Source organism: Micropterus salmoides, unplaced genomic scaffold, assembly GCF_014851395.1.
Source record: "Micropterus salmoides isolate LMB-PRFRI ecotype aquatic unplaced genomic scaffold, ASM1485139v1 Ms_hic_scaffold_8, whole genome shotgun sequence".
NCBI lineage: Eukaryota > Metazoa > Chordata > Actinopteri > Centrarchiformes > Centrarchidae > Micropterus > Micropterus salmoides.
Window position 1 is genome coordinate 9,858,731 of NW_024044570.1, and position 13,655 is coordinate 9,872,385.

Here is a 13,655-nt window from a genome sequence, read left to right on the forward strand (position 1 = left end):
TAACAGACAAATTATTACTTTTTTATGTCTGAACACATGTTTGGAGGACATATTTAATATATTTCTTATCTGTCACTGTAGTCTATATTTAAAATATACTCTTTTTGTGCACATCTGTGTAGGTCTACATCACAACAGCACTCTACAAACTATCACTGCACATTACTAATGCATGTAAAGTGAGAGGAAATAACTAATAATAGGAACAGGCTCTTCCGTGATAGTTTGTTTGCAAGCAATTTAATTTGTGAAACTCTCAACTCATGCATCCCCCAGGCTACATTATAAATTAGCAGACTTTACAGGAATTGCATGACATCACTGGAAACAGAAAATACCCAACAGTATGATAAAGTCACTGTAATATGACCCACAAACACACTGCAGGTCTCCACAAGAATATTATAGGCTGGTGTCTATTTCAGCAGGGAGGTTAGTTCAAGTGCAGTCAGGAGATTGCATTCCTGCAAGACTATTGACAGCCTTTAATTCATACTTTGATGTGCTTTTAATGAGGCTGTAAAAGTATGCGATGCAAAACAGGGAGAATGTGTGTGAGAAGTTGGTAAGATTTCTCGTTGCTGTGTTAACCTTTACATCATAGATCTTTGTTATACCTGTAGATAAAGAAGGAAAAGCCTTTGGAGTCAGTTAGGCTATTTATTTCTCTGACTGTGAAGTGTTTTGTGAGAAAAGGTTGGAAATGACAGGTAAATTCACATGCTGTTTTTATTTTTTATTCCACAAAAAACAAGATCCAACAATAGGCAAAACTGTAAATAATGAGGCGTGAGAAAGTCTGGCCTAAAAACCAAAGGGAAAAGGGAGTGGACAACAATAGACTTCCTGCAAAACCAGCTGACTTCATGTCATTTGGGAAAATGTGATTGGTAAACTCTTAGCCCTGCCCATGTAATGTAAAGAAAAGTCTTTGAATGCATCAAACATTAAAGAGATGAAGGCCTGATTTGGCAGATAAACAGTTTACCCCCCAAAACCCAACAATTCTGTTGACAAGATATTGTCTACTGTGCAGTGTGTGGATGCCTGTTGCTCAACATGAGCCACTCAAGGCCCCATAATATGCAGAAATTGACTAATATTTATGCGGTTCCTGTATGCATTTAACTGGGTTTTTATAAGAATCACAAATGTACTGAGCAAAAGATAGGAACACATAACTAACTATATATTGCTGAAGACAAGGCGGCCATTTCCCTTAGTAATCTGTCTGAGAATCTGGGTGTTTTAATGAAATGAAATTTACATTTTAGTTACACACACATTATCGACTGACATCACACATGGTGACCGTTGATTCTGATGGTTTCTAGACCCAAGATGTTCAACTTGATTGTTTTCTAAATATAAAGTTCTAAAGAAATGTAATCAACGAATACTCCCCCCAGAATTATAATCGATATGAAGAAGGCTTTGATACAACTGTGCATTAAGGCCATTGAAGGGGAAAAAACCCCAAAACATTACGGAGCCTGGGGAGGGGGAAATATTCTGAGAAAACTTCCAAGATTAAAGTCGAAAATGTATGAGAAAAAAACTATTCTCTGATAAAAAAAAGTGGTATATCTCAACGGTTTAAGGTGTATATATAAATGATAAGCCTCTTTAAAGCTCACTATAGAAGACATTGTGGTTTTACAGGCCATTTTCTAAATGATAGTTTAGTGAGCTTTAGAGGTGCTGGTAGGCAGATTTTGTTACCTACCATGTTTGCTGTTTCACCCTGTTTCCAGTATTTGTGCTAAGCTGCTAAGTGGTTGCTAGCTGTAATATATATTTACTGTACAGACATGAAAATGGTATCATTTCAGTCATTAAAAGCAGGAGTGTATGCCAACCACACAGGCTAAACATCATATGTCTAACAGGTACTGTAGAGACATCTGCTTCCCTATCTAAAAGTCTTGTGACAGGGTTTTCAGAGATCAGAGTGGCCCAACCAACATTGTGTGTGTATGCATATGTGAGTAAGAGAGCTCTGAAATGTGTAACTGTGGACGTACAGGTGCTCAGTTCCTGGAAAGTGATCGCGGCTGCTGACTAATAGCTGAATTCTTGCAGTAACCACATGCCTGACTATGCTCACTTTGACAGGGCTCTCGGTTTAGGGGTGACTGAATGTGAAAGAAAAAACATCCGACTGTACTCGATGAACAAACATCTTTTTCTGAAATACTCTAAGTCTGTTGTTTTCTGCAGTTATCATCCATAAGAAATTCAACTACATTATTTTGATTTATCTCAAACCACACCAACGCTGTTATCACCCATATCATTTTAACTTCCTTGCCTACATTTAGGTAGAACTGAAATTTTTACCAAAAAGCTGATGACAAAAAATTACAACTTGATTATAGCTTGCTACTACTAAATAGTGTTATCACTGTTGTAGATAAGATGTAGGAGTATGTGATGTTTAATGCTTTCCAGGAGTTATCGCATTGCGAGATATTGTAATTGTGGTTTACTGTGTTTCCCTCAGCTGCATTGTGCACCTTCCTCCACTTCAGTTAGTGATATCATGTTTCCCAGAATGAGTTAATCCCCACTAAATGGTTGAAAATGTTATCTTCACCCGCTGATGTTCTGTGTAGGCGGTGAGAGCAATAGTGATACCACTATACCAGAGCAAGAAAAGGAGAAAACAAGATTTTTTTTTCCCAGTGTAGAAAAAGTGAGTAGTGGCACGAAACACAAGACACAACATGTCGTTTAGTTGCAGTGCATTCTCGTCTAGAGAGGCTGCAAGTGGCGAAGATAGCTATGCCTTTCTTACAATAATTTCTTTACTTGTTACGTGTTTTTTGGACTTGGACTATTTCCTGTTGCGTGTAGCCAGCTTTAAAAGTTAAACTCCACTGAGTATACAGTATCCTGAAATGTGGTCATGTCTTATATCTGTAATTGGGACACAAAATTTGTCTCCAAATGATAACCTAAGTCCAAAAATTGCTCTGAAGACCAAGAGTCAACAGCCAAGCTAGCAGCTCTTGGGAAGCATCATTCTTTGGAAGCATTGCTTTGAGCTAAATGCTTACACCAAAACGCTAACATGCTCACAATCACCTGCTGATGGTAAGCAGGTATAATATTTATCATTTCCACCGACTTACTTTAGCATGTTACCAATAGCATGCTTTTATATCTTAATTAGTATTAAATAAAAGTACAGCTTAGGTGGAAGGGAATGTCAGTTTTGCAGGTACATGTACATAACCAAAACTGAACAAAATATAATTTGGTGATGGCGCTGGATAAAAACTTAAGGGATTACTAAAGTGATTACAATTCATCCCGAGGACATGAATATGTGTACCAAATATTATGTCAATCCGTCCAAAAGTTGTTGAGACATTTCATTTTGAACTACAAATGTCAACCTTGTGGTTGGAAAAAATAAGGATATCACCAAAGTCATTAGGATACATCATCTGGGGACATAAACATCTGTGCAATAAATGTGTGCCAATCCAAGCAAGTTGATGTAGATATATTTCACAGGATAAGTGAAAACTGATCTGTTGATAGAACTAGTGGAAAAGTTAGAGGACCACCAAAAATAGACCTCAGTATGTCAAAGGTGGACACAGATTAAATGAGTTGTACACTTTTCACCACAAACTTTACTTCAAAACTGTATTCTCACTAAAAACACGGAAACACAAGGAAAAAGTCTCCCTTCCCTGCCTCCCTTCCTAGGATATTGTAAACTACTTGATGCAGCCAAGATCTCATAACCTGAGGCATGTGTTGGTACAGGTTGCAGTTCACAGCCCCACCACACTTTCACTTCTTTTCCTGTTCCACCTAGCTCTTTAGTTACGCAAATGACAGTGAATTTAGTGCAAAGGGGAAAAGATGCTCATGAATTCTGCTGATGAAGGCTGGTATGAGCAGTATGAGTCATGTCTTAACCATATACTGGAACATCAGCTACTTGTAGTTTTAGTTAGTTGTATTTTGACAATCTAAGGTGTTTGCAGATGATTTTGAAATTAAATTCAAAGGATTTTCCAAACCTAACTTCCTCTTAACTTTATTATATAAATGAATTATGTAAATAATTATATCATTGCTTTATCCCAGAACCACCACTGCTTAATAATGGACTTGACAGACTACGTTTACATGTTCATTCCTTAAAATGTATATATTTGTGAGTGGTATAATGCTTATAATTGCATACAAAAAACAAGTAATGGAAAACTACCAGAATCAAATTAAATGTCTCTCCTAGAAGTTTTAATGATTCTGAAATGGACTTCATAAAAATGCATAAATCTATCCTGTGGGAGCACAGTACACAAAGACTGTAGGCCATTAAAAACATTTATTTAGAAACACTTTAAAACTTTTATGCAATTTTAAATTTAACATTAAATTGTAAAAAGGTCCATGCCACTGCTGCTGTTCAGCATGATCGTAACTTACAGGTTCTGACCAATCAAAAACACTGCGTGCAATGCATCCTACAAACTCTCCACTGCTGTTGCTCAAACTAACAATCTGCTCAAAAGGTGAGTGGACATCAATGATAGTTGTAGAAAACATGCAAACAAGTGACAACAGTAAAGATGTTTCTTAAGCGAGATCCGTTTTAAATCCAAAAGTGCAGAGCAGCCAAAAAGCACCTGACCACCAAATTTACTGTGCTGCACTTTGCAGAATCTCTCACATAAGAAACCCATCGTCCTCTTTTTTGATTGTTTGCAACTATGTATGGTGTTATGAAAGACATGTCCATAACAGACCGACTAAGTAATTATAGTGGCTAAATATTGTGCAGTTATTCTCAAGAAGTTCTGCAGCAGGTAGAACTAAAGATGTAAATAGTGGACTTGAGTTTTTAGCCATCTAAACACATATATAACATGGCTCTACTAATCTGCACTCTGAGGGTGTCCTGAGTAGTGCCGGATTAGAATTAGCCATGCTTTGTAATTGGTCAGATCTGCAGGTCTCCATTCAGCAGACATTCTAAAGAGCCATATGTGGGCCGCCACCACTCAGAAACACTGAGTTAGAAATTTGCATCTTGTTAAGCCTCCATGTTTGCTTCCGTTATTGGCTTTTGATTCAAAAAGTTCAGGGTGTCCCTGCTGTCCTGGCCTGGGGTGGACAGGTACTCTAACTCATAGCCTCCGCTTTTGTTGGCAGGGCGGACTCCACTGGATGTTTTTTTGTGTTCCAAGATCAGCTGCAACTGGTGGCTGGCGTACTCAGGCTTGATGGTGAGAGGTCCTACAGGAACATCTATACCCAGGATGTCAGTGACCATGTAGGGGCGAAGCCAGCCCACCAGAGGGGTGCTGCCAGGGGTGTAGTGGGTCTGGCGGTGGTAGAAGAGGAGACCATCCACCTGTAGCCAGAAATTCAGATTCAAAATAATCACAGACTGCTGAGAATCAAACAAAATGTATTTCTATTTGTGTAGAAAGACAAGGAGTTTATTTATATATATAAAAAATACATCATTACACCTCGTATTTTTAGCATTTATCTGACTCGAACACTACTTGCACTGTGTTTTCAGAAAAATGGCTGAGAACTTTTCTTACGCTGAAGCTGTACTCAGCTGCCAAGGCTTTCTGAATCAACTCTGCTGTGCAGTCGGTGCTTTGGAGGCTCACAAACCGGAACTGTTGGACCAAACAAGACCAGAGCACCAAGTTATTAGTTCCAAAAAACAATTTATCTTCTTGTCAAATGTGAGAAATTGCTTTCCAATGGTGAGTATACACTACAGGGATTAAGCCTGATTTAGCTCCCACTGGGCTGTACCACACAACGCTTAAGATTAAGTGGTGGAACTTGAACTCAGGCTTCCAACTAGCACCGTAATCTTCAAGATTTGTGTGCAATAATCACTTTCGAGCCCAATTAGTCCCAAAGACAGTAATGTGGAGTTTGCCTTTAATTTCCTTTGTCTCATTTCTCCCTGAGGAGGTTTAAGTACATGTTCAGGACTTGATCTCATCTGTGGAAATGAGGTGCAGCAGGGCGTAAAGCACAACAAACACAAAATGCAGAAAACCTAAGATCGAATAAACATGTTATTGTCTCAAATAACATTGCAAAGTACTGGAAACTAGGAAAGAAAAAGGGGGCATGAAGTGAAGAGGCTCTATTCCTGGTGCTGTTACTCACAGGGTTGCGCTTGGCGATTTCTGATAGGCCGTCCGTCTCTTGGACTTTAGACTGGAGCCAGTAGAAACGGAACTCTGTCTGTTGATATCAGAACAACAACTGTAAACAAGAAAACTCCTTTTCAAATCTTGAGCCAATGAAATGGGCAATCTGAGAAAAAGAAAAGCACATCTGTGGCCCAGACTTTGCTACTTAAGCAATTAGACAAGCATTCCTGGATTGCTGGAGGATTAGAAGCCAGTGTTACCGGGCAGTCATACACCGGGTGGCCTCTCCAGCACATGACATCCAGGATGTAGTATGTTCTGTCCACCTCACTGTAAATGCAGTCCAGAATTGTGTAGTCTGCATGGGACACATTCAAAAGGCCATTTACAGATATGCAGCATCCACTAGTATGAAACTCATTTATAAATCACTTACTATCTCAACTATTATTTACTAAATGAAGTGATATTTTTACAACCCTATTAGTACAACATGAACTCGACATACTGTATCTGCAAGGGGTCTGATAGGATTAGGTTGGAAAGAACCTCCACCCACTACCACAACCAGGTCTGCAAGACATTTTAAAAACAAAGGCTCTGATTGACCCCTTTGTTCCAGTTTCTCCCTTTTATTTCACCAAATAGTAAAAAGCAAAATATTTCCCTAAAATCACCATTCCATCCAATGGAAATAGTCATGTTTTATTCATATTTGGTACCTCTAAAACTGTGGGATCTTCTTTAGAATTTAAAATAAAGTTCTGTGAGTTTGAACAAAGCTTGGCTCCATGATATGAGTTTTTTTTCTGACTGTCCCACCAGCAGGTAGGTGTGATTTAATCGGTTAAAAAGTTTTAGCTGTGAATATGACATTTAAAACCTGAGTTTGGAGTCTGGAAATTCTTTCGATGATTCGCACTACATCTTGGCAAGAACAAAAGCTGTCAAGGAAATAAACTCACAGGTGAACGGGAGCAAATGGGAGGACAAACTGTTGGTGAACCACTTTCTTGTGTTGCTGAAACAAGCCCACCTACCTTTTCCCATGGCTGAGTTGTGTCGGTTCCCACCGGGCAGCAGGGAGGGGAAACGGTTTACACAGTAACCACTTTTTGTGTAAGCTGCAGTGGAACCCTTCAGGGGGGAAAAAACGTGAAAAACAGAAATGATATGTGAGGGAGGAGACAACAGTTACCACAACATCAGCTAGGGCATTCATGTATATGTAGCGTTTTGAAACTATGTGACTCATGTAATCCAAGAAAGGTTAAAATCAATGGCAACTGGGACTAGGTTGGAGATACTCAAAGATGTATCTTCAGAAGAAGCATCTCATTAGTAGCCTGAGACACGAAACATCTTTGACCATCTTAACCTAGTCCAGTTCCCCTTGATTTTAACCTTCCTTGGATAACTATGGCCTGGGTGACAGAGAACCCTCACAGACATACATGACTCATGGTTTTGAAAACTGCATTGAGTAGCAATTTGGCTTAAGCTAAAAAGCCAATTTAGGTTTTTCTAAGCTTTGGATACAGGACCCCACGTATGGTCACCTAATACAAACACGGTCATGGGGGATTTACAATACAGATTTTTGATGATTTGGACAAAATATATGTTAAATTAGGACTGATACATATTTCAATATGGCGATAATCACACACACAATTTTTAAAATAACGCTTTTAGATTCTTCTTGTTTTTCAATTTTCTCAACACTTCTTAGGTGTCAAGGCCTAAGCGTTTGAAACAATTCTATGCCTGTGACTATAGTATATGCAGCTGCATATTTTTTATAATGAAAAAAATTAAATAAAAAAAGCTTATTTCGCAACTTACATACACAAATCTACTTCCACAGTATTATAATCACTTCCAGCAGACTGCTTTCTACGCCACATGTTCAGGAAAATTATTCCTATCTGTAACTGCATTATTAACTTTGTGGAATCGTACCTTAGCAAGCAGCGTTAGGGTACAACTAATTTGCACAATGCAGTACTAGGAATAATGGCTCATCTTACTTACAGGCACCTCATTTTCCCCCAATACCATGAATGCAGTGTGGATTTTACAAGCAATAAATGTAAATCCTCTAAAAATACTGACTGAGTACAGCCGTGACAGTGCATTCAAATTAGAAGAACAAAGAAGATCCTTTTCTACTGTTGTTAATGTTAATCAAATTTTGAAAATAGTAAGACTTGGTAAGGCGGGAAGATGATCAAAAACAACGAGACAGAAACTACTTCAAATATTTTCAATTCAACAAGAAGCAGCTCACAGAAAATGAATAATTATCCTCTACTTCTTTGCTTAATTCTAAAATTCAGGGATTGCAGCGACAGACTGTGTGAAACAACAGAAGAGCGGTGACAGATTCTTACCTTGGAGGCGACAATGAGAGATCTTTTCCCTACAGGACAGACCACCATCAGCCAATCAGTGTCCAGTTCTGATGGAACATCCACCAGCCACTCTGACAGCATGAGCTAAGGAGGAAAGGAAATTGTGGAACAAACTCAGCATTTCATCAACGCTGTATTCAACAGTCCAAAAATGATAATTGTCATCGTGTTTGTTGGCATTCAACAAGCTTGATGGGCTGTCATTCTAGAAACAAACACGCCCTCTGCTGGCCAAGACAAACAATGCAACAGAAAGGCACATGGCATAATGTGCATTAAAACACTGACCTGGTTTGCATAATGTTTTGGCAGCTTCCTCCTCTCAATCTCCATCCCCTCTTCTTCTGTGCTGCCATTTTGCTCCGGTTTCCCCTCCTCTGGTTTCTCCATGTCCTCCTCCCCATCGCTGTCTGCCCCTGTCCAGTCCCCATCAGCCAGACGCCGCGCATGGTTGACGTAGTTTAACCTTTTACTGAGATTAGTGAGGGGGGAAAAAGGCTCATTCAGATACTGTAGCACTCTGGCATCGTTTTAAAGATGAAAACATCTCCATTATCTTCCTGTACACGACATAGTAGTCAACTAAAAAAACATTAAAACATGCATTTAAAACGCAGCCCGACACCAGCAAATCTGCACACTGTGCATTCTTAAGTTTATTGATTTTGTCGAGCTGGAACGAAGTAATCTTTTAAGAGCTTTCTAGAACTGCGCATCATCGTGTTTAGGATGTAGCTGACAACTGTAGTCGAAAGTATGAAGCTGGAAACAGTTCAAAGCAGAGGTTACTGGAAAAAGGTCTCCAGTGCATTCTGGTTACCTTTCACCACTGAGCAGTAATGAGCCCTCACTGGAAGGGCAGGAAAACCTTATCAATAACTAATTTGGAGAAGTGAATCTAGATTGGAGGAATTGTAACCCAGAAGGGATAGGCTCCATACATGTTTACTGACTCTGGCTGCGCCGCATTATGGCTGCGCTAAAGTTTTATTCTGTCCCCTTCCTGGCGTCATCTTCCACTGTTAGCGTCTCAAAAGATTAAGTAGGCTATGTAGTTAAATGGTTATTTTTTTGGTCGGTTTTGACAGTGTTTATTGTTGATATACGATTGGGAGTCTGTACAGGGTGTTTTATTTTGAAAATTGACCGGATTCTCTATGCTGGTCTGTGTCTGACTTCCTGCCCGGTTCAATCTGCTCTGTACTGCTTGACAAGGCTTCTGTCAAAAATAGACTGGCTACGTATTCTCTGCAGAGCGGAGAGTTGCGTCTGGGATGCGCTGCGGCCGTGTCTGGTGGACTCACAAGCATTGACTAGAACGGCCGTGTTTAGCTCTGGCAACTGCAGTGCAGCCGTAACGCCACACAGGTGGATTCAGTGGACTTTGTGGGTCATTATCCGGGGTCAAATACTGACATGTAATGACATTTACCTTTTCTGCAAATCAAGGAAACGGCGGCGTCGCTCATTCTGCTCTAGAACGCTGTACTTGCTCTTGTATTGGGCCAGCCGAGGGTGTGGGGCGGCCGTACTGTTGGGTTCCTTTGACACAGCAAAGCTGGCCGACAGAGCTTTGGTTAGGTCATCCATGGGGACTCTGTAAATGAATTAAAAAGGTTTTTTTGACCACCCTGAGACTACTGCAGGTATCTATATTGTAAGGAAATGCTGGATGAATTCATAAATAAATCACTATATGCAAGTCTAAAAATGAAAACTGCAGCAATATTAGTGGAACTGGTCATTCTAGGAGAAGCTTGCAGGATTGGCTCAATTTCTGTTTGCTACCACACTTGAAGAATGGCGTGCAAAATGAACATACAAATACAAGTGAGGTATTGCACTTTAATAGCGATGCTGTTCTGTGGTTTTGAGGCAAAGCTGTATCCATCATTTTGTATTTTGGCAGTTCAGCCTTTTGCCAGTTAACATCTGTTTGACATTTGCATGATTGCACACATGATCATATTGATGTGTGTTTGTGACTCAAGACTCTGTGTGGGATTTATCTCAGCCTTCAAAGGTCACCTATATGCTTTTCCATATTTTCTGTCAAATCTATAATGTTTCAGTGTCAGACATTCATGTCCAAAGCTTCAAATAATGAGAAGGGAGGGCAATGAGAAATCCCTGTGAGCCAAAGCTCAAACACAGTAGCTTGCAGAACATTTCACAGAATATAATTCTGCTAAAACTTGTCCCCAGTTAGCTTAGTCTATAAAATGTCAGGAAAAAAGGGCAAAATGCCTAAGATAATGTATAAGAGCCCAGTACGACACCTTCCAATTGCTTGTGTGTTTAACCAACAGTCTAAAAACCAAAGATATTATGGGATATGGACCCAGAGAATGTTTGACACCTTTGCTTGATAAATGCCTAAAATGATGTTGCTAGCTTCCATCATCAGCTCCGGAAAATACGAAGTGGTACCCGCCTCCCACAACCTGCTGCAGCTTCTGATGCAACTAATAATACCTGCTACGTCATTTCGCCAAGTTAAAACTCCAAAACCATCTAATTAAATTTTGACTGGACAGAATGAAAGTTAAAGATAACTAACAATTTGAGATATTAATAATCAAAATTAATTCCAAGATATCTATAACTTGATAACATATCTACAACCTATAATGTAATTCTCAGTTAAAACTTATCTTAAAAGCAGAATGTAGATATCTTGAACTTTATGACTAACTTAGTCAGAATTCAATTGTAGGCATCTTAAACTGAATTGCAGATCTGTAATGATAAACCCAATACATATACCTTACTAGTGAAAATGTGATTACACATATCTTTACTTACAGTTTTGACTAGGCAAAATGACAATGCAGATATCAGTAATGAACATCCATTAATAAATAAGCCAGCTAATAAATGTTAAAACGGCATGCCATAAAACCCCATACAAAGGTGATGCAAAAGGAGTCTGAATCTTTACAGTCAGAAATACATAATTACAGATATATTTAATTAGAGCTTTGACTAGGCAACATGACATTGCAGATATCAGTAACGTTAGTGAACATCCAGTCTAATATAACTGGCTAATGCAATCTGAAGTGGGATGCCATCATTAGGTATTGATAGTGCCATAACCCAGGCATAGTGACCATGTAGATACATAATGTGCCAGCTGTTGCCAACATTAATTTATGTGCCCATATAATGTATTTGTCCCTGTCTGTATCGTAGACTGGTGGTTCCCCAAATGGAGTTCAAGCAGCACAGAAGTAGAGAGGGCTTCACTTGGTTAGCCTTCTTCATTTAAACGCCACATAACTTAACACACTGAACTAGCACTACGACAAAATGGAAAGTTTACTGTTGGACAGGGCGTTTCACCCACATCACTGTAATATTTTAATTTGTAAGACAAACGTCTTCTCGAACTGGTGACAAAGCCTCATGTGGTGTTGGTGGTGGTGGTGGGGGGTCAGCTATTAGCAGCTAGCATCGCGCTAAATTTGCTAACATAACCAGCCGTTAGCAACAGCCATGTTACTGCGTTAATTCCCTACTACCTACACATCATTATCAGGCTCAAGGTAACTAACGTTACTGGACAGGTGGTTTGGTCGGATAACAGTTAACAATATTAGCTGAATACATACCTTGGACATTCAAGGAGGCTGCTGCTGCTGCTGCTGCTGCTGCCGCTGAAACGTCACGCTGTCATTTTTCCCACCAGTTTGCGACTTTTAGTTGGCCGACTAAATATAGCAAACTAACCCGGAGTTACACACCAATCTTTAGCTATGAAACCCTGTGTAGCTGAGTGGTCGGCGATTTCAATTACACCAGCTTTGTTTATTTTAGTGCGTATAGCTATGTACATTTATAGATATTTGCAGTCGTGGAGGAAGTACCTCGATAATTAGCCCAAGTAAAAGTAGTAATACTACAATATAAAGAGCACACCATTATTATCAACAAAATATAACAGTCCTACTGGACTTATTAACATAAAAGTTCTCGTTAGGCAATGGATTCTATAAGTGTCAAATTATGACAATAGTGCAACATTAATATTAATATTGATCTTAATGGTAATGTAGTTGGTCGAGGTGGAGATGAGTTTAACTACTTTATCTAGACTATAGGCTACTGTTGGATAGTTTCCATAACAACACATACAATGAAGCTATTAATTGTAATAATAATATTTATAAACCGATCATATGATTTGTATGTAACAGTAACTGGAACTGTTAAATACATTTAGTGGAGTAAAAAGTGAAATAAATCCTCTTCAAATCTAGGCTAGTGGAATAAAGCTGTGAAGTGGCAAAAAACATAAATATTCAAGTACAAGTACCTCAAACCTGTTTTAAAATCTTAGTACATATTTACTTTCCCTCCCATTCTGTTTTTATTAATCTGTTTTGTTTAAATTTGGCATGAAACACTTTAAACTGCTTTTAGGTTATATGAAATGGAGCAAACAAAATGTAAAGCTATATGTAACGTTATAGAGGAATTGTAGTTCCTAAAGTTTTCTAAAAATGCAGTTTGATTCCGTTTTAAATCAGCTAAACTAGGCCAAATAAGGTTGGAGCTTTATAGCACTCTAAAATGTTACAGCTAATCACAATTACTGATCTTGAATTGTTGCTACAACACAAGTTGACATGTAGAAATAGTTTTGTTCAGAGATTTATATAGTGGTCGGGCACAGCCTACATGAAGTACATCAGGGAATTACTATGGAAAATGAGCTTGACACAGAGAATTTCAGGGTGATGAAGCAATTAGAAGTAACCTTACCAACAAAGTTAAATGTTTATGAAAGATGTTTTTCCAGGCTCTTTCAAATAAAAATAGTTAAAATGTTTAAAAAAAGTTAGATTTTTGTGAAAATAGTCATTTTAGGTACTTTTTTTTTTTCAAATGTTCAGATGGCCAGGCCAGATGTACATACAGGCTTATTGAAACCAACGAAACCAACACAAGGGCACCAATATGCAGAAACATTTGTTTTGCAACTTTTTATTGTTTGAAATGTATTTAAGATGTTGTTACTTTGTCACACCAGAGACAATAATGTCAGTTTACTACAAAAATGTAGATGATTTCAGCTAAAATT

At 38.7% G+C, this 13,655-nt stretch overlaps 1 protein-coding gene across 2 annotated transcripts; it reads right to left on the reverse strand.

Moving 5' to 3' along the window:
* Nucleotides 1-4,236: 4,236 nt before the first annotated feature.
* snupn (snurportin 1) lies at nt 4,237-12,339 on the reverse strand. 2 transcript variants are annotated; one of them, XM_038705224.1, is made up of 9 exons: nt 12,184-12,339; nt 10,002-10,166; nt 8,858-9,041; nt 8,549-8,653; nt 7,196-7,292; nt 6,383-6,513; nt 6,169-6,246; nt 5,580-5,660; nt 4,237-5,380 (listed from the first exon to the last, which is right to left on the reverse strand). In XM_038705224.1, exons 2-9 carry the CDS (start codon nt 10,157-10,159, stop codon nt 5,060-5,062), a joined length of 1,155 nt encoding a protein of 384 aa, XP_038561152.1. In that variant the 5' UTR covers nt 10,160-10,166; nt 12,184-12,339; the 3' UTR covers nt 4,237-5,059. The 2 variants fall into 2 exon arrangements, with proteins under 2 accessions (XP_038561152.1, XP_038561153.1); XM_038705225.1 differs by having other exon boundaries at nt 6,416-6,513; nt 12,184-12,338.
* Between the last annotated feature and the right edge of the window lie 1,316 nt (nt 12,340-13,655).

Excerpts from the sequence above, each read along its gene's own strand:
- snupn (XM_038705224.1), bottom strand. The coding sequence starts at position 10,159 with ATGGATGACCTAACCAAAGCTCTGTCGGCCAGCTTTGCTGTGTCAAAG. Across the intron at positions 6,247-6,382 it reads CTAATCCTCCAGCAATCCAG|ACAGAGTTCCGTTTCTACTG; the intron begins GAATGCTTGTCT and ends TGATATCAACAG. Across the intron at positions 5,381-5,579 it reads CAGCTGAGTACAGCTTCAGC|GTGGATGGTCTCCTCTTCTA; the intron begins GTAAGAAAAGTT and ends TTCTGGCTACAG.